General features: G+C 42.7%; 1 protein-coding gene across 2 annotated transcripts in view; it reads right to left on the bottom strand.

Annotated features, from left to right (window-relative positions):
• Positions 1–501: 501 nt before the first annotated feature.
• Positions 502–18,972, bottom strand: part of evi5l (ecotropic viral integration site 5 like) — a 38,523-nt gene continuing 20,052 nt past the window's right edge. Inside the window, exons 5-20 of one of the 2 annotated variants that reach the window (XM_084003030.1) lie at positions 17,713–17,787; positions 17,303–17,428; positions 17,012–17,155; positions 16,807–16,896; positions 16,148–16,245; positions 15,786–15,846; positions 15,614–15,667; positions 15,128–15,160; positions 13,754–13,894; positions 10,696–10,812; positions 10,339–10,479; positions 10,044–10,220; positions 9,224–9,370; positions 8,854–8,949; positions 8,107–8,202; positions 502–5,346 (exon numbers count right to left, since the gene is read on the bottom strand). In XM_084003030.1, coding sequence (XP_083859156.1) covers positions 5,029–5,346; positions 8,107–8,202; positions 8,854–8,949; positions 9,224–9,370; positions 10,044–10,220; positions 10,339–10,479; positions 10,696–10,812; positions 13,754–13,894; positions 15,128–15,160; positions 15,614–15,667; positions 15,786–15,846; positions 16,148–16,245; positions 16,807–16,896; positions 17,012–17,155; positions 17,303–17,428; positions 17,713–17,787 — 1,914 coding nt within the window. In that variant the 3' untranslated portion in view covers positions 502–5,028. The remainder of the gene's footprint in view (positions 5,347–8,106; positions 8,203–8,853; positions 8,950–9,223; positions 9,371–10,043; positions 10,221–10,338; positions 10,480–10,695; positions 10,813–13,753; positions 13,895–15,127; positions 15,161–15,613; positions 15,668–15,785; positions 15,847–16,147; positions 16,246–16,806; positions 16,897–17,011; positions 17,156–17,302; positions 17,429–17,712; positions 17,788–18,972) is intronic. The other variant, XM_084003031.1, reaches the window with a different exon arrangement.

The raw sequence follows: 18,972 nt of genomic DNA, 5'->3' as shown, positions 1-18,972 counted from the left end.
TTAGGTTGTGGTGGAGTAATGGGACAAATGCAGGAGACTGTGGTGTGAGAAGCTTAGATTTGATCAGAGTAGAAACAAATGGGCTGGCAAGGAAGTCAGAAGGCACAGAGATGTTTCACATTGGTTTCAAGAGACAGTGGACTCAATAGCAGGACTCTGGACGGGTAGATAGTTCAGTGCCAGAACAGGCAAAGGATGTCAAAAACACAAGGCGGAAGGCTGAGTCTAAATATGCAGAAGAAGGTCTGAGTCTCAATTGAAAGTCACTGGACACAGGCAAGGTGGCAACAAAATAAAATCACACCTCCAAAGAAGGATGTTTTCAATTGATCCTTAATGTACAAATGTATCAGCACTTATTGCATGGTGTGACGCTTTATATGTTGCTGTCGCAAGGAATTGTGGGATGGCATTATGTCCTTTCCTTTCTGTATTAAGGACAATAGACAATACACTAACAAAACACTCAGTACTAACAACACAATGAGGCCTTTGCAAAGGTGCATCGTCAAAGTTTATTTTGTATCATTCATAGGATACAGAACACTGAAATGTATTTCCCCCCGCCCCATCATACTGGAATTTATATAATCTTTCCTGTCGTTTAATATATTTAATAACAACATCAGTTGCATTGCAAGACAGAAAGAGAAGGTGGGCATGGTTCCTTGGTATGATGCTGTGGATATCAAACAGCCGTCACGTACAGCACATAAATCTGAGCAATCCTACAGCAGACTAACCGGAGAGAACTCACGCGTGACACACACAGCATCGTCTTATATCTCGTTGAATGAGGGGAAAACCTGCGGATGTTCCAGTTCCAAGGTGATACGTCTGGAGCAGCCCAGCGTGATCTTTTCCACCCACGTGTAGATCACTTTACATAACATGGGCTGTTCAATGAAGGGCCGTAGCGGACGACTCGCCGCCGTTTCGCATAATGTGTAAATCTACATACCTTTATGGCACATCACGACGTTTAATCATTATCGACTCATGTAATGCTGTTAGCAGAGGAAACCAAAGTACTGATGACAATTATAAAAATAATATTAAAGATGAGAGCTCGTACTATATTCAAAAGTAATTTACAAACATATCAAAATGTTTTTGTCACAGTAGATCGAGTTGTATTTTTCCCGGAGGGTGGCGAGAACCAAGCACCATCACGCAACAGCAGGGACGCGTTGTGATGTGTTGAAGGACACCGAGCACCGACCCGACTCCAGGTTAGGGTTCGTTTTGGGAAGGAAACTGATACTCAGTCCTTAATGAAAGCTTCCTGCAATGACTTTATGCATTTTAATCATTTGACTGAAATCCAAACTGAAATATTAAATTCATTATCCTTAACATTTCAGTTGCGGTGGATCTGGCAACAGCTGTGGCGTTAGTGGTTGTAATCACAAACACGTTTTTAAGAATGAGGCTCCCAGAGATCGCTTTCAAACATGCTTGAGTGGTCACTCGCAGCCAAACAAATGGTGGCCTGAGAGGATTCACCCTGATTTCTCTGATGTTTCCGAAAGCTATCTGACAATTCTTCAAGCAATTCTGACAATTCTGTTTTCTGGCTCATGACCAACGTTGCCTTGCATCATTATATGAAAAGTCTTCACTGACGTACGTCTTCTGCATCATGTCCAGCGCACAAATAAATCTTTACCCCTACATCCTTTCGAATCCCACAAGGGAAAGACGGACGCCAGCAGTAACAATGACAACTACAATATAGAACACTGGATGGATAAATATAATAGAATGACCTTCAGGATTATTACTTTAAGGGAGCCAAAGTAAATTAAATTTAGGGGCAGAAATCTTGTGCTCAACAGAGCTGATGTCAGTCTGTATATAACAAGAAGTAGAAGCAGTTAGAGTTAAACCATTCGTATCCTAGTGAACGATATCCTAATAAACCGAATCCAGTGAAGAGATTTCAGTTGCTTCACCCACCAACGACTAAAAGGCTGTTATTTGCAACAGTATGGTGGACAAACCAACATCCTCTTTAGTTCTTTGATTACTAAAAGATCCAATTTCCTTATTTCTTAGAAGATGGCAATAATTCTCTCCTTTACCATTTGTATTTCACAAGATTGTTAGCGATTAAAGTGTGCCTTTTAGAGAATTTAGAGAAAAGTCTGTCAGCATCAGTCCCAAGAATATTGAAGTATAATAAACAAGTCAGGATGATAATCTTTGACCAAAGTACTGAGACAACGTCAAGGTCCCTCTGAAGATCTGCTGAATATAATATGGACCGATCCACTCATGAATCCTAGTGCAAAAAGTAGATCACCGCTCGACATATGACACCCTGTTTGATAAAACTATACACACTCGCCATTTCCAGTCAGACTCCACCGACACCGACTCAGCCTTAAATCTTATCCATATACTTTTTGTTCCTGTCACAATGTATAATTCATATCTCTCCATACATTTTACACACCCTTCTTTTTTACTACACAGAATATATTAACGTTTGATATGTAAAATAGTTTCCATCTGCACACTACAGCATGAACTGCTCCCTCCGCTCTCGTTGGCCCACACGCAGCAGTTTTAGATGTCAAAAAAGTGATATGAGCACATGAACTGGTGATTCCAGATCAGCACTGTTACCTGGATTTCTTTTGGCTTGTATGGGACTGATAATCAAATAAATAGTTAAATGTTAAATATGAAGCTACGGCCTGGAGATGGTTATCTCAGCACAGAGACTGTTATCGGCTAGTTTCGCTGTGTCCATGAACACCACACCAACCAATCAATGTTGCTCATGCAACGGTTCTCATGACATCGAACCAAAAGTCATTTTTCATGCATTCTCCTAGGAATAACCAGCAACGCGTCAGTGTCCCCTTGTTATCTGCATACTACCCTTTCAAAATAAACTCCCATCTTACAAGAAACAGCCGGGTTAAAATAACTAGATGGGCATGTAATGGTGTTACTTAAGTATGCATATGATGTGACAAATAGTAGTCATGGAAGTGGTGTTACTTAAGCACAGAAGTTATTAACACTGACTTCTTGTTTCACACGGGAGACTTAGTCCTGGGTGAAAGTTGATCGTTTTTAGACCCAATCATCCAGCCTGGCCTCCTCCCTGAGTGGAGGTTGGCACTCGATATTCTTGATAGACTCTCGAATAGGTCACCTGTTCTGGTTCTCAATAACGTGGATTGTGTACATATTAATCACACAGGTTACAGACGAATTACAGTCTTTCTTTTTGTAGGAATAACGACGGTTTAGGAGATAAATCCTTCTTCAAGTTAAAATTCATAAGCAAAACCATTCTTGTTAACTTTAACACTTTTTTGAATCTTTTGTTTTTACAAGCTGCCTCAGCCTCACTTTGTCTGGCTTGATTAATAGCTTATAATGCTAAGCTAATGGTAGCAAACCGTAGGTACATATTGTATTTGTAGTTTTAATTGACAAGTCAGTTCACTGACTTTATGACCCTTTTCTACTTGTGCTAATATAATTTTAGCATTTAGCATTTTGCCTCTGGTGGCCACAATGTCAAAACAAGTTGACTTGCTGGACTTCTTCTGGACTGGGCCTGGCTAAGCTAAGCTAACTAACTCCTAGCTGTAGCTTCATATTTAATAGGACAGCGGATTCAATCTTTTCATCTGACTCTCAGCAGGAAAGCTAATAGATAAAATACCGAATTATTCCTTTCTCTCGCACGTAAACAATGATCATGCTCGGTTTTGAAGGAAGTAGTTTCCGTCGTTCCTAAATGTTGAGAAGCTCCAGGCAGGAATCAAGTTAAACTGATCAGTTTTCAGATTTGACCAGTCTACAGAGGAGTTTCCAACCTAATCTATGGCAGAGTTCACAGGTGGTTGCATGTTCACCTCACAAAGATTGCAAAAAACAAAAACAAAACAGCAACAGAAAGAACAAAACAGAAGAAGTAAATCCAAAATCATAGCAGCACGTTTTCCGTCTGTGAAACACTCAAAGTGTCACAGTGAACCTGTAACGGACGACTCGTTGGCACAAAGGACGGTGTAGAAAGTTTGGCCTCTGTCGGTATCTCTACACTCCTATAGTTTCATATAGATATATAAAATATATTTTAAAATATCAAAATAAATTACAACATATAAATAATTAAAAACAAAACAAACATTTGGCAACATTGAGTTTTTTCCTTCCTTGTTCTGCGGCTTTTGATGAATATGTTTGGACAAGAGCTGTTGTATTCGCTTGGCTTCACACATATATAGTACGTTAAAGTGTTCATTATTCAATAATGGATGCCATCTTGTGATATCCCTACAGTTCGATGGGTACATATTTCTACACTGCATCTCTCCTTCTCATGCTCGTTAAGTTTTTAACATTTGGTCTACCGAGAGGTAAATGGATGGCTGACAGAAGTTGTTGGGTTTTTTGTGCGTTTCTTCCTAATGAGAGCATAAAAAGGTTAAAAGAGAGGATTACGATGTATTTAACTTGAACCAATCAGGAAGGAGAGTCATATTAGGGTAGACGGAGTATACAGTGTGTCAAGTGTCTATCAGTCAGTTTATAGTTAGAGGAGAGTTATTTTCTGTCTCCCATGATTCACTCCTCGTCACAGTCCCGGGTTCAGGTCCAGTGGTAGACCTACAGCAGCGAGAGGCGACAACAGTCTTACTGGTCCAGTTTCAGTCCTGTTGTTTGTGTCATGTTTGGATGGTTTCTGGCGCCGTTGCACGTGGGGAACAAGGAGAGAGAGAGAGAGGCTTTACATTACCTCTTGGTCAGGGAACACGGGGTCAGACAGTGTGGGGGACAAGGTGGTGGTGATGGTCAGAGGGGGTTCAATCAAATGCCAACTTGTCTGGAAGTTAAAAGGTAAACACCGGGAAAAGCTGAGGAGGAGTTGGGGGGGGGGGGACGAAGACTGGATTGGACGATGCAGCCCCAGTTTACAGAAGCAGTCCCAACCTGTAGAGCGCCTGCGTCTCTTTTGCTCAAAGAAATCCATTGAAACCTTCACACCCTCTCCAGGTCTCAGTTATCCAGTGCCTCGGCACACACCATGCTGCCGTACAGCTGCTGTGGGTTCGGATGTATCAGCGCCCGCTCCTCTGCCTCGCTGTCCGTGCTGCCCTCGCTGTCAAGGCGCGCAGACGGGTGACACGGGCTGGACAGACTCGGGTAAAGGGCGTTGGGAGGCAGCGGACTGGGGAGGAGGTCCTCGTCTGAGCTCAGATAGTCTCCCTCAGCGGAGGCGGGGCTGGCCAAACAGAGGTCCTGGTAGTTGGTACCTCCGCTTCCACTGCTGACCCTGGAGCTGGGAGCCACCTTCTGCCCTCGCAGCTGCCTGACCTGAACACAGAGAAGAAGGCTTTACTTCACTCGGCCCTACAGGTAGGTTTCGTCTATACTTTTTTATTTATTTACATTTTAAAGGCATTAGCCCAAGTAAAGAAATGTGACATCTGATGGCTTAACCATCATCTCAATCATTAAGTCAACAACAATTGAGGAAGTGATGTGATGTATTCATATTCCCAGCAAAAAATCTGCACCATGTCTCCATGGGAACCTGATAGTACGTCAGTATATCCATGCGATACACAGCATTAGATGAAGTCTTTCTGTTGGTCAACTGAAAAGTGCACTCCCTCCTCCAAGATCCCTCAACAAAAGTCTCGATTCATTAGGAAAATATAACACTCTTACATGCAACAGTATACACACTTGCATAACTAAAAGATGACGGTTTAACACTATAAATTGTGTCAAATCTGTTAGACGAGCCTTTGCAAAAGCATTAAATGTCAGGTGCTGGAGTTTTTAACAGGTTGTTGGGTGTGAAAAGAAACCCCAAGTGAAACCCACTGACCTGAATCTTGTTTGCCATTTGAGGTTGTGCAAACAGGGCAGAGGGGTCTTTAGCATTTACACTGCCAGGTGGGAGACCTACATAAAAACATTTAACACATTCTTGCGTGTTCCCTATTGCTGCTGTCCAGCTTTCAGTTTACAGTAGTTGTTGTTGCCTCACAGAAGAGCTGCTACCACAGTTTCTCTACACATGCATGCTATCTGCGTGTGAACCTCGCATGTACCACAGTGACTCATGACAAATCTCAGAGGTTTTTGTTTCCCCCTACTGGGGCGGAGGGGAGGGGAAACCAGTGGTTAACCAATGGAAAGGTTTTGACTGTGAGAGAATGCTCTTGACGCTACAGCAAAAAGAAACAACATAAGTTTGTGTTGTTGCGATAGAAAACAGGTTGATTAATATAAAGAGATGAATTGCGATGAATAACATACATATTTACGTAAAATCCTCCGTATCATGTAGAATCTTTCATCGTGTATGGTCACTGTTAATATGACTCAATCAACAAGAGGATCGCTTAGAGGATTACACTGAGATTTTTCTAAATGCTGCTCTGCTTCCTCATCTGTGCTCACGCAAGTTTCAGTCTGAATTACAGCAACCACTGCCTTGAAGAAAAGAGAGGAGCAGTAAAGGGCAGGGCAGTCTCATCACGCCCCCTCACACTAAACACTTCACTCCTAGTCACGCACTGCAACTCTCTGAATGAACAAACGCAGAGTGAATATTGTGTGAAAACTTTGTCTGGACAACAGGGTGGGAAAGATCTTTATTAATTCATCTTTGAATTTCGTCAACTGGGAAGTCGCCTCCGACTGGAAGCAAAATGTGAAAAACTTGCAAAAAAATAATAATAAATAAATAAATGTAACCCGACAGAATGAACGACTGTCTGCAAAACCTGCACAGCTGTGAAAAAAAAAAAATCAACTTTCTGAATGACACGAAAGAAATGTCAGATTTCATTTCAAAAGTTCATCGTGAACCTAAAGATAAGAATGCAGTTGGTGGGGGAAGAGCAGCGGCCTCCTCTTTACGAGAACGGCGTTGACACATGACTTGGTGGGTGTGTCTGGGTGGAAGTGGTGTCTGTTGTGAGGCTGCATGCAGAAGACAAGATCCTTCTGTGGTGGTTAGCAAAAGCAAAGCGTTATGTATGTGTGTGTGTGTCTTCTATCTGCACGCCATTTTGAAGCAGAACTAGCCAGTCGACACAATGATAGGTCGATAACTAATTATTAACTATACTAAACTAACTCTAATCATAAGAACATAGATTATAAAGTATCAATAACTCCTGTACGTAAACAAGAAATATTTAATACAGACTCTGAACTACATTTTAAATCGTATGTCACACAGAATCTGCAAATGCTTTGTGGCACCAACACCTGGTTTCAGACCTCCGGATCTCTTCAAGCTGAAAGATAGAAGATAGGATTCAAACAGGTGTCGGGTTGTGACTGTTAGTGGCTGTACCCACCTGGTGGAGAAACAGCCGACCAATCAGAGCTTAGTAGGTGCGATTAAAAGTGCTTTCACAAGCCAATATTGAGTCTTTTTTCATTTGAGATGCACTCTGATTCGGAGCAGCCAAACAAAGAGTATGGTTTGCACCCTAAGAATGGGGATGTCATATTCATAAATAGCTAAATTCATAGAAATATGGAGATATTGATGATGCTATACACGTTGTATGTTCACTTACAGATATAACATCTCTTATATCGACATATGTATTTGATCAATTCGAAAAATGTTCAGTAAACTGCTCTGGCAGCTTCCATGTTGATGCGAAAGGCAAAACCGAACCAAACAAACCCCATTCCCATGTCACACTGAATGAAGTGACATTTGAATCCAGTCTGAAGGCAACAAAGGTGAGTTTATTTGTTATATAAATGCAATTAATAGTTCAGAGGTCATTATTTATTTTTTTTCTATTTATGAAGCACCCTACAGGAATATGTACACACTGTAATGAAACAGAAAATGACCCTCTCTTCCAGTCTGCAGACCTCGCTCGACGTATCACCATTTCAAGTTACGTTCAAAAACCATGGGAAATTTGAAATATGATCATACTGTTTTTCAAGTTTCTAGCTTGAAAAACAGGGCATCATTTTTAAAACAAAGCCTATTGAAGTTCATTGGAACTTCATAAAATGTATCTTTCAAATGCTGGCACGGGTTTGTTGTGTTATTCATTATGAAATGGAAGTATGTGTGTGTCCAACCTCGTTCTTGAGCTCAGCGATCTGGTCCCGGAGCTCGTTGATGTACTGTCTGGAGTCTGAGTGGTTCAGCTGGCCCTGGATCAGCCCTTCCTCCTTCTGAGAAACACATTTTACACACTGATGGTTAAAGGAGTCATCACCTGGAAATCGCAATTTCTCTTGTTAAAACATGCATATCTGTGTTTGACCTCAGTTGAAACTTGCCTGAAAGGCTGGAGTTTGAAAGTGGCGCCGTTTTTTTGCTTCTGCTCTTTTTCCGAACAGGAATAGCACACAAGGGTGTGCATTCCTAAAGCACGAGATTTTGATTCTGCGCCTTCGGTGACGTCACCGTGGCGGCTACTTGCATAAGCCCACCCCTCTTTCACCACCCAACCCCGCCCCGTCCGCTACCTGAAATCGCCGAAGCGCCGCCATTATGTTTTGGAGTCTGCATGCAGGCAAGCCCCCCCGGCTCTGTCCTTCCTGCGGCGAATCAACGCGCGCCTCATTACATATTATACAATGCACATCCGGACCAGTCAAAACCTCGCGCGTAATCTCGCGTGATAAAATCGCGGTACGAAAAAGGGTCAGAACACGCTCAATGTTTGATTAAAATTTTTTTTCTTTTTTCTAATAAGTTTTACGAATTGATCCAAAGCGATCCAAGGGGGGCTGGATACGTATAAAACCAGGTGATGACTCCTTTAAAGATTGTTACAATCGTGTTGACGCATGCACATAAACCCGCACACGCAAACACACCTGTATCTCGAGATCCGCAACCTTCTGCCTGAGTTCAGCCATGGCAGCCATACTGTCTGCCTCCCTCAGTCGCACCGCCATCACCTCCTCTTTACTCTACATGTATGAGGGCAGAGAGAAGATGACAGTTCCTGCTTAATAGCTAACCTCTGTGGATGACAACAACATAACAGATTTCAGTGGTGGATTTTGACAATGGATGACATTCCTTGTTGATTTCCATCCAGTGTTCCATTACTGAATGCAAATATCTTTTACGTTGCATTAAGTTGGACCAGGAAAAAGTGTTTCCCTCCCCATCAATCAGCCTGTCCCCCCGTTACTTCTCTCTCCTCTTGCTAAACTTTTCTTTTTCTCTCTCCATCCAGACCTTGCAGTCGGACTCGGACTGCTTCCTTTTCATCTCGTTGAGCTGGGCCTGGAGGGCTTTGTTCTGATTGGCCAGCATCTGGAGCCGATCCTGCAGGGCCGAGCGTTCCTGATCGTTGCGGCCAATCAGCTTGGTGTGGATCTGGTTCTAGAGAGAAGGAAATGGGAGAGGGTGAGGAGGGCTCCAACAGATTATTCATTTCATCATTACATTTTCTTCCCGATTAATTACAGTAGTCAAGCTTGTAGTCTGAATTGTAAGAAAATGCCCAGCGGAGCCTAACGTGAAATCTTGGTTGTTGGACTAAAAGTCCAAACCCCCTTCACTTGTTAATCGCTTCTCTGGTCATTTTCTTATTGATTAATAATTTAGCATGAGAGGAGATGCATTCTTTTATTCATTTATTCATATTTTATCATGGGCTGCACAGTGGTGTATGGGAAGCATGGTCGCCTCACAGCGAGAGGGTCCCTGGTTTGATTCACGGTTTGGGTTTAGGTTCCTTCTGTGTGGAGTTTGCATGTTCTCCCCGTGTAAGCGTGGGTTCTCTCCGGGTTCTCCGGCTTCCTCCCACAGTCCAAAGACATGCAGGATGGGGATAGGTTCATTGATGACTCTAAATGTCCCGTAGGTGTGAATGTGAGCGTGAATGGTTGTCTGTCTCTAAATGTCGGCTGATAGACGGATGGATAGATATTTTATCACCACTGGTCATATAAAATGCTTGAAACAAATCAACCTGCACTGACCTTTGCACCACGTGTCTGCGTATGTAAGAAAGGGACTAACAGGGTTTCTGTAGCCTCTATGGCTGACTGACCTGGCTCTCCAGCTGCAGAGCTTTGAGCTTGACCTCTCGGAGCTCAGCCTGAGCCTGGGCCTCCCTCAGTCTGACCGTCATCAGTTTGTCCTGCAGCTCGTTCATGGCGTTCTTCTTCGGGGATTCCTTCCAGTGGCCGCCCCCGCCACCCGTGCTGCTGCCACGAGACATGTGATGCTGCAGAGAACACGGAGTAGCACAGGTGCATAAGTCTCCTGAGGCTGCACGGACGGGGCACGCAAACATGAACACACAGGTAGTTAATAGAGAAAGCAGCAATGTGTGTGTGTGTTACCTGCCAGCGCTGGTTGAGGTCAGTGACGGCGTCCTGCATCTCTCTGAATGAGCGCAACGTCTCCAGCTCCCTCAGCTTCATCTGCTTCACTTCCTCCTGCAGAGCCGCGATGTTGCTCTCATCAGGCAGACAAGTGCTTCTCTGGATGAGATAACGCGTCATGTTTACAGATGAAAAAGACAACAATGCTAAATAATAACTGATGTATGATGGATGCATGTATAATGCATGCTGAAAATGACCACGTTCATTTTAGGTTAGTGTTTAAGTATGCAAATATTTGCCAATTAGCAAGAAACAAAGTAAAGCCAAGGCTGATGGAAATCTCTCTCTCTCTAAAATGCATGTCTTGGTCACCTTCTCCAGGTCGAGGACCTTGTCTTGCATTTCTTTCAGAGCTCCCATCAGTTCGGCCTCGCGGAGTTTGGACTGCTCCAGCTGGGTCTGCAGATTGCTCACAAACTGCTCTGTGTACTGAAACAGACATGACGGTGTTACACAGGCATATGCCATATAAACAGGGCAGTGGGGCCTTTCTTGCATTTGTGTTGGTATACAGATATCAACCAACTAGTGTTAGGGCCTTATACAAAACTGAAGAATTAAGTTTTTGCATTATTGTCATATGCAGCCAAGTTGCATATCTTGCTTCTTTTGTGTCTTCTACTGCAGTTTGATAGAAAACTGAGGATTCGCACGCATTTGAATCCTAGCACGGCCTTCGCCATATTCCTCTGAGGAGTCACATTGTGGAAAACGTTTTCTTCACTTTTGTTACAAATAAATCAAGACGATGATGTTGACGATGTCACTTTAACTTTTAGTGTGATCGTCTGCACACAGCAACGAAATGGGAACTGTTCAAAAGTTCTGTTCTGTGACAGGCGTCACTGTTCACTGTACTTTGTAAACGTCTGTATAGTAATCAACATTTGGTGTCACACTGCCCCAGTGACTCAGAGGCAAGTGAGAAAACTACTATACATTTTAATGTCACCACATCAAAGTGAAGTAAGGAGAGTAAAGAGCAGCAGACAAACACAGAGAGATGAGTGGAAAAATACTTTCCTGTGAGACAAAACACAAAATTGGGCGAGTACATAGCACAGAGAGTCTCGATTCGTCATATTGTGCCTTTCAGTCTTGAGTATCAAAGAGAACTGTGAGTGTCTGGAGGTGTGTGAACTCGGCGGGTGAAGGTTGCCAGCAATCTGAGCTGGAATAGAAATCACCCGTCAGAATGACATAAATCCTCAATTAAAAACACAACTAATACATCAACAGTAATGAAATAAGATTTGCTTGATTCATGATTTGGTTGCTCTTCCTTCTACGTGAATGTGTGCAGCATTTAGAAGAAGGAAGTATGACGTTGACATCATATTCTCGCCAAAGACGTGTGGGTTTTAACTGTCAATCATTTGTAAAGACTGCCAGTTGCGTGTTATTTAGATGCTATTTTTAAGGCGCATGCTTGGCCATATGAAGCATTCTCTCATCCACAGGGACGCAGCAGTTCCCATTGATGCAAACCATAAATAATTACAAGAAAAAATATTTCAACACTGGGGAAATCATTGTCACCCAAATTAATCTGGCTGTTTTGTTGACAGCCGCCGGTGAATGTGTGTGCACGCGGCGTTCCCCCCCCTAAAGGGAATGAGAGATGACGCTCTGATTGGTTTACTGCATCTTCATTTTAAATTCAGTGTGTTCGACTCCAGGGCAAAAAAAACAAACAAACTGCCCGAACACTTACAGACAGCATCAGTCCGGGGGCGTGAGCTCTTAGAGGAGGTAGGGTGTTCACTCTGAACGTCATACGGAGACACGACTCGCGTCTTTGTTATCCAGAGGAACACAAATTAAAATGTCCCGTTCGTGTTGGGGCTGCACTGTGCTGACACCCTTGGTGTTGCTGACGTGGGGATGTTTGAATGAGCCACTGACGTGGTGGTTGTATGACTAATGTGGAAGGAGCACAGTTGGCAAAATAAAAAGCAATAAAAGCTGAATGGCAGGTGAGCTTACACCATCAGTTACTCAGTTCTCAATCAAAATGATGTAAAATACATTAAATTGTTGTACATTGTTTTTGCTATGAGTAATGTTTTTATGTTTGGGTGCCCGTCTTATTCGTAGCAATGCATCACAAAAAGCAGGGAAGAAAAATAACAATGCAAATTTCAAACGTTTAAATCACAATAAGCGTTGCAAATGTTTTTTGTGAAAGGAAATTCATTGAACAGTAATTAATAGTATTTGTGCATTAAAGTGATATGAGGGAGAAGGTATTAAACTCTAGATTTGAGCAGGCCTCATGGCCCAGAAAATCTAAACAAAGAGATGTGTCATATCAGCAGAAGGTTGCTTGCTCAAACGCTTAACTAGTTTTTGCCAGAATGTTTTGTGTGTCACAACTAGAAGAATGATAACAGAACTGCAGGACTGCATGTCATGCTGATAGCGGCACTATCATGGTAAAACTAACCGTCTGTTCAGGAGAACTGCAGCATAATGACATAATCGGAAGGGATCGGGAGATAAGGACCAAGAGGCGTGGACACGTCTGGTCACTCCACCCATCAGAAGAAACCACACCTGAGGATGGATGTAGTATATAACTTTTTGAATGTGTGGCGATCGGGTAGTACATTCGTGGCGGTTGTGATTTTTTGCTATGTAGTACTTTTGGATTTTAACTATCAGAATACAGCTTTTTTGCTGTGGTGATTCAGAACCCGACAATAGGCAAGCACTACTTTTCAGAACAGCTGATTTCAGAACACTGTCAGATCAAATCACAAATCTCCCTCAATCAGAAATGTTGAGATAGTAAAGAAGTCTCAAACATGTCCCACCAGGAACCCTGGTCTTTAGGCCTGAGGACCAGAACGCCCCGGATGAGTAATTCCCCTCCTCTGTTAAGCCCTTATAGAAGCCTGATTGGCCAAGAGAGGAAATGCACAAAGCTGCTCTCAATTCTTAATTAGCAATCAGTCCCGACACTCTGCAGCCCTGTGACCTGAATAACTCTCCAATCATCCAAGTGAGATGACAGCAAGCACCAAAGAATTAAAGGCCTGCTGCAAGGTTGGTAAAAGAGTACATTTTCATATGCGGTATTATAGCTGCCAGCTCAAGTCGCATCATGACACTGAAATCTAAAAATCTTTGACAATCATCTTGCAACTCACTGGTTTTCTCTGACATTTTCTTGATGTGAACATCAATCAGGCGAAAGTGTATCTCTGCCCATTTCCTGAGAAAAAACTGCTAGTAAAAATCTTACTACGTAGATCCCTTGTCATATGTGAGGGGAAATGACATTTTGCCTGCCGTCGTGCTCTGTGTTGGAACAATCCTTTCTGTTGAAAGCATGGTGCTTGGGCACAGATTGTGGGTTGGCGTTTACCTTCTGTTGCTGCAGCTCTTTGATGGTGTCCTGAGCTTTCTCCAGGCTCTCGCTGGCCGTGTTGCACTGTTGCCTCACCACCGCCAGCTCCCGCTTGATCACGTAGTTCTCCTCTGCTTCCTGTGCCCTCGTCACCTGACCCTGGAACAGCAGGCCACAGGGTCGAGATCAGAGGGTCAAAATGCAGACTATGGCCCAATCTCAATGTCCCCCCTAAAGCCTTAAAGGTTCACTCTCTTTGTTTAAATTTTTGTCTGGGTTTCCCCTGGTAACCCAGTGTTTCACGTCACAACACTATGAACTGTGGGTAATTCCCTCAGGCAAACTCAGCATCGACGCTGACTTACAGTGGGCATAAAGGGCTGATGATTTGACCGTGGGACAGACCTGGACCCTCAGGGACTTAACGGGAACATGCATAAAGTCTGTGAGTCCGTGAGGGGGGTCATTGGGACTGGGCCTATATTCCAATGTAGGGGAAAGGGCCATTCTGGGTGTTTAGGGAACGCAGCATGATTATGTTTAAGGGGAACTTTGCTTCATAGTACATAGCAGAATTGTTTTAGCCTTAAAATGAATAGTTGAACATTTTAGGAAATACCCTTATTTGCTTTCCTGCAGAGAGATGGTTGAGAAGATTGATACTGTTATATACAAGGCTACAGCCAGTTACTGGTTAGCTTAGCTTAGCATTAAGACAGAAGGTAAAAATAAATAAGGAATCTGCCTACCAGCAATACAAAAACTCACTAAGGAACATATCCCATCTCTTTCGTTTAACCCCCTGTAAAACCACAATGCGTCCTTTTGTACAAATTAAACAAGATATAAAGTTCTAGTGGGTGAGCTTTAGAGGTGCTGGTAGGTGGATTTAGTTAACTTTGGACAGAGCCTAACTAGCATTTCTCCTTTTTTCTCTCTACATGCTAGGTTAACCATCTCCTGGTGGTGGTAGCTACATATTTCGCGTACAGACATGTGACTTTTCTTATCCAACTCTTTACAAAAAAGCCCATTTCCCAAAAGATATAACTACCTAAGATATTTCATTCACATTTTGATAAGGTGTACTTAATTAAAAATCGTAACAATAATAGTAGTTATACAAGTTCACATGCCACATGCAGGGATTGTCCAACCTTATTAGACTGAATAAGAATTTCCATCATGGATAAACAGTGCATGCATTCGGGGATTACAGGTTGCTCTTCAGATACCGTAGTCAACAATATTCTGTCATGCTCTTTTGGCTGGACAATGTTAAGAGGAGGGAGAGGAGCAGTGCACAAGAGCAGAAAGAGGAAGAGGAGGAGGGAGGCGTGAGTAGGGAAGAGGAGAGTGAGGTCAGTGGGAAAGTGGTTCACAGTACTCTACCTGTATCAGTCTGTCTGCCAGAGCGGCACTCTCCTACAACGCAGCGAAGGAACAACGGTGAAAAAAGAGAGATGAAGAGAAAGTGAAAGACAGTGGGAGGCTAAACCACAACAAAACCCGAGAGGAAAAGAAAGAAACAGGATCACGGGTTGAGGAGTCAATCGCTTGGAACAGATGTAGGTAAGAGAGAAAAGAGAGGCAGCAGTGAGATCACTCGGAGAGAGTATACAGAGAGGAGGAAGGATGTTTAAAAGAGCAGAGTGCTGGAGCAGAGGGAACGAACAAACACACACCCACTTTAACAAGGAGCTCCTCGGGAGAAGAAAACCAGCAGGAAAAAAATGAGCTCACAAATTTAAACCCACGGGGTCATCTCGTTACATTTGATCAACATGTGAAGAGTCCTGCGCTGTTTCATGTCGATGATGCTGCAACAGCCTGATTTATTTCGGCATTTAGATAAACTGAAATCAAATAATCTCTTACCTTCTCCAGAGTCTCAATCCTCTGCTTCAGCAGCCTGTTTTCTGTGCGTAACCTCTGCAGAGAGAGAAAGAGAGGTACAAGATATATTGCCTGTTTATTTTTGAAATCCTGCTAAAAGGGTATATTGTTATATCAAATACAAACACACACACACAGCCGAGCAGACACACACCTTGATCTCAATTTGTTCCTCCATTTCCTTGTTCTTGATCGTGGTATATTCTTTCTCCAATCTGATTAAAAAATACAGAAAAACAAGACATTATTATGCAATGTTACCTCATTTATTTATTGTTTTAAAATGCTTGCTTGCTGTGCTTTGTTGATTGGTGGACTATTATAATTTCAGTCAGCTAAAAAGCAAAAATCAAAAGAGGACAGGAAAGCGCATCTTCCTCAAATCACACCAAACACAGGATGGTTCAGAGCAAAAACCTCTGCATTAGCAAGACAGAAGTACAGATCCTACTGGGCAAACGTGGAGCCTGCCCAGCCTGAGACTAGACGTTGTTTGTGAGTGATGAGCGCTCTTACTTCTTCATCCTCTTGGGGTTGTATTTGACCTGGTAGGCCCTGAGGATCAGCTTGTCTGGGCAGCTGTCAAACTGGTGGGGGATCACCTTCTGGAAATGCTGGCAGACCCGGAGGGAATCACACACACAAGATCAGAGAGCTCGAGACAGACAAAGAGGCTCATTCATATTTTATGCAGAAGCAGGCGGGCATATTTTAGGGGAGTGAAGCAAGCCGAGGCCCTGCGCCAGCCTTGTGGCGAGTCATCAGCTGCTGCATTTTTGGAACTACGATGGCTTGAGATTCACAGACAATGAAGGTAATAAAGTTAGTTTACAGATGTATTCCTTTTTGATTTAGAACATTTTACCGACAAACCGGTGGTTCAAATAATAGCGAATAATTGCCAAATTAATCAATGATGAGAATAATATTTGTTTCCTAGCCTGTATTCAAAGTATCATCTCATATAAAATGCTGATTTACAAGCAGGTTACACCATGGATTATGCCCTGGTTTCAGTTTTAAATTAGCGTGACCGTGTAAGGCCTTCTTTTATCAGCGCAGATCTGTTGTTTAGGAAGCTTGCGTGCAAAAGGGAAAGTGAAGGCTTCGACTTGTGGCTGAATCTACATGAAACTAATACCTGCACCAAGGGGCATAAAGCTGCAGCTCCTTACCTGCGACATGCCCTCCATGTCCAGCTGAATGAGGTCCGTCTGGTTGTACTGCAGAATGGCCAGGCCCACACGGAAGATAATCTCAAGGCCCTACAGACACATTGTATATTGTGCAACTTTTCCTCAGTAAACCGACAGAACAGATGAGAAAAAACAAAACGCATAAAAATCAAATACATCTTCAGATACACAAAATGTTTCCTACCTCATACATGAAAATATCGAAGATGCGCGTGGCGACGGGCAGAGGGAGGAAGGTGAGGAAAAGGGTGAGGAACCAGGATGAGGCATACATGGATGTGTGGAAACTCTGGGATCGAAAATGGACGTTCAGCTCTGGAAGTTGCTCCTAAAGTAAAGAAAAGAGCAGGATTTGAAACCTCAAATAACATAAAAAGAGTGCCGCACTGAAGATACAAATGAATGCTTTGCTGCCCCTTTGTGGATGAATGCTACACTGCAAGCCTCATGCTTGTTAACTGACTCTCCTCTTTACCTGAAGCAGATACTCAAACTGGTAGATGCAGAGTCCCAGCTCGGCCATGCTGGGTTTGAACAGCTCCCTCAGACGGTACTCCTGCATCAGACGCACAAAAACACAAAACGCCTCCTCCTCGGGCATCTGGGAGGAGGTGACGGGGTGAGTAAAGCTCCCTCATTAGCTATAAATTAGGCATCACTTATGTTGAACAGTTTATTATACAGTGTCTCCCATATCTCACTGATAACCCTCTAGAGACAACTTAATTTTTCAAAATCCTGCTAAATAATTAGCTGTTTTTGGTTGTAGTAATCAGATAAATCTGGTGGGACTGATTACAAGGAACCTCAGACATAATATACTGACCCCTCAGGCGAAATATCCTCATTATGCATCATTGTAAAGATGAAATGTTTGATCATTACCTGCATAAGCAGCAGACCGACGATGAATGCACTGCCTTGGCAATAGCCCACCTCTCGATCCACCAGAGAGTATGCCTGAAAAACACACAGACGTTACATTTGCAATGTGATGTATTTATAGAAAGCAGCAGAGATCACATATTTAATCCACACCGAACATTCGGACTGTGAACAACAGGATCGAAAAGTCACCGGAGGTCTCTTCATTTCCTGCAGCTGAGCCACCAGGAAACTGATGTGCTGCCGCTCAACAAGCTTGTTTCCTTGACTGCAAACAACAAACCTCCACATAATATGGAGATATTAAAAGGACAGGTCACCTCCAAATTCAAAAATATTTCCTCTAGTGCCATTTATAAATCCAGATTGTTTTGGTGCGAGTTGACTACTTTTGGAGATCTCTTTCTCTTTCTTCCCTTAAATTTAATGGGACTATATGGTCTATATAAGCTTGTGGTGCTCAAAAGAAAAGAAAAAAGGACGTACATGAATCTGCTCACAAGCAGGTGTGCATTAGTTTGAGGTACAGGGTCATGCTGACATTGAGTTTTTCAAAGAAATATTTTTTGCACTTTGCCCTCTCTTCTATATAATGTGACTATATGGCAGACATCTCTATGGCTATCTCCAAAACTAGTCAACTCACACCAAAACAATCTAGACTGTTAAAGAGCATTACATGGAACATTATGTATTTTTGATTTGGGGGTGAGCCGTCCCTTTAATCACAGCCATTCAAATCTTTCCAGTTCAATGCATCTTTTTCTGAATGAACACATGTATGTACGAGCGGGTCCCGTTTTGTTTGTATCATGCAGGCGTGTGAACAGAGTCCTTACTTTTACTGGTACCGCTAACATTTATTTAAAGATAGTATTGCTGTTTTACCTTTATTACATAGGAAACAGTTGTGATGTGACAGCTCCCCTTTTATCTGAATCGTTACATACAGTGCCGTGAAAAAGTATTTGCCCCTTCCAGATTTCTGTGTTTTTTGCACATTTATCACTCAAAAAGTTTTCAGATCATCAAACCAATTTTAATATCACACAGAAACAACCCAAGGAAAGACAACATTCAGTTTCTGAATGAGGATTCAATTTATTAGGGCACAAAAAAAATCCAAACCTATCTGGCCCTATGTGAAAAAGTAATTGGCCCCCCTTGTTAAATTAGAAACTAACTGTGACAACCACAGTTTTGAGAAAGCTTAGTTCAATTCCACAGGCCACACCCACACCTGATTGCCACCACCTGTGT

The sequence above is a fragment of the Eutrigla gurnardus genome (genome assembly GCF_963514095.1).
Source record: "Eutrigla gurnardus genome assembly, chromosome: 3".
Classification (NCBI taxonomy): Eukaryota; Metazoa; Chordata; class Actinopteri; order Perciformes; family Triglidae; genus Eutrigla; species Eutrigla gurnardus.
Note: the sequence above shows the minus strand (reverse complement) of the source record. Positions and strands in the feature narration are given on the sequence as shown.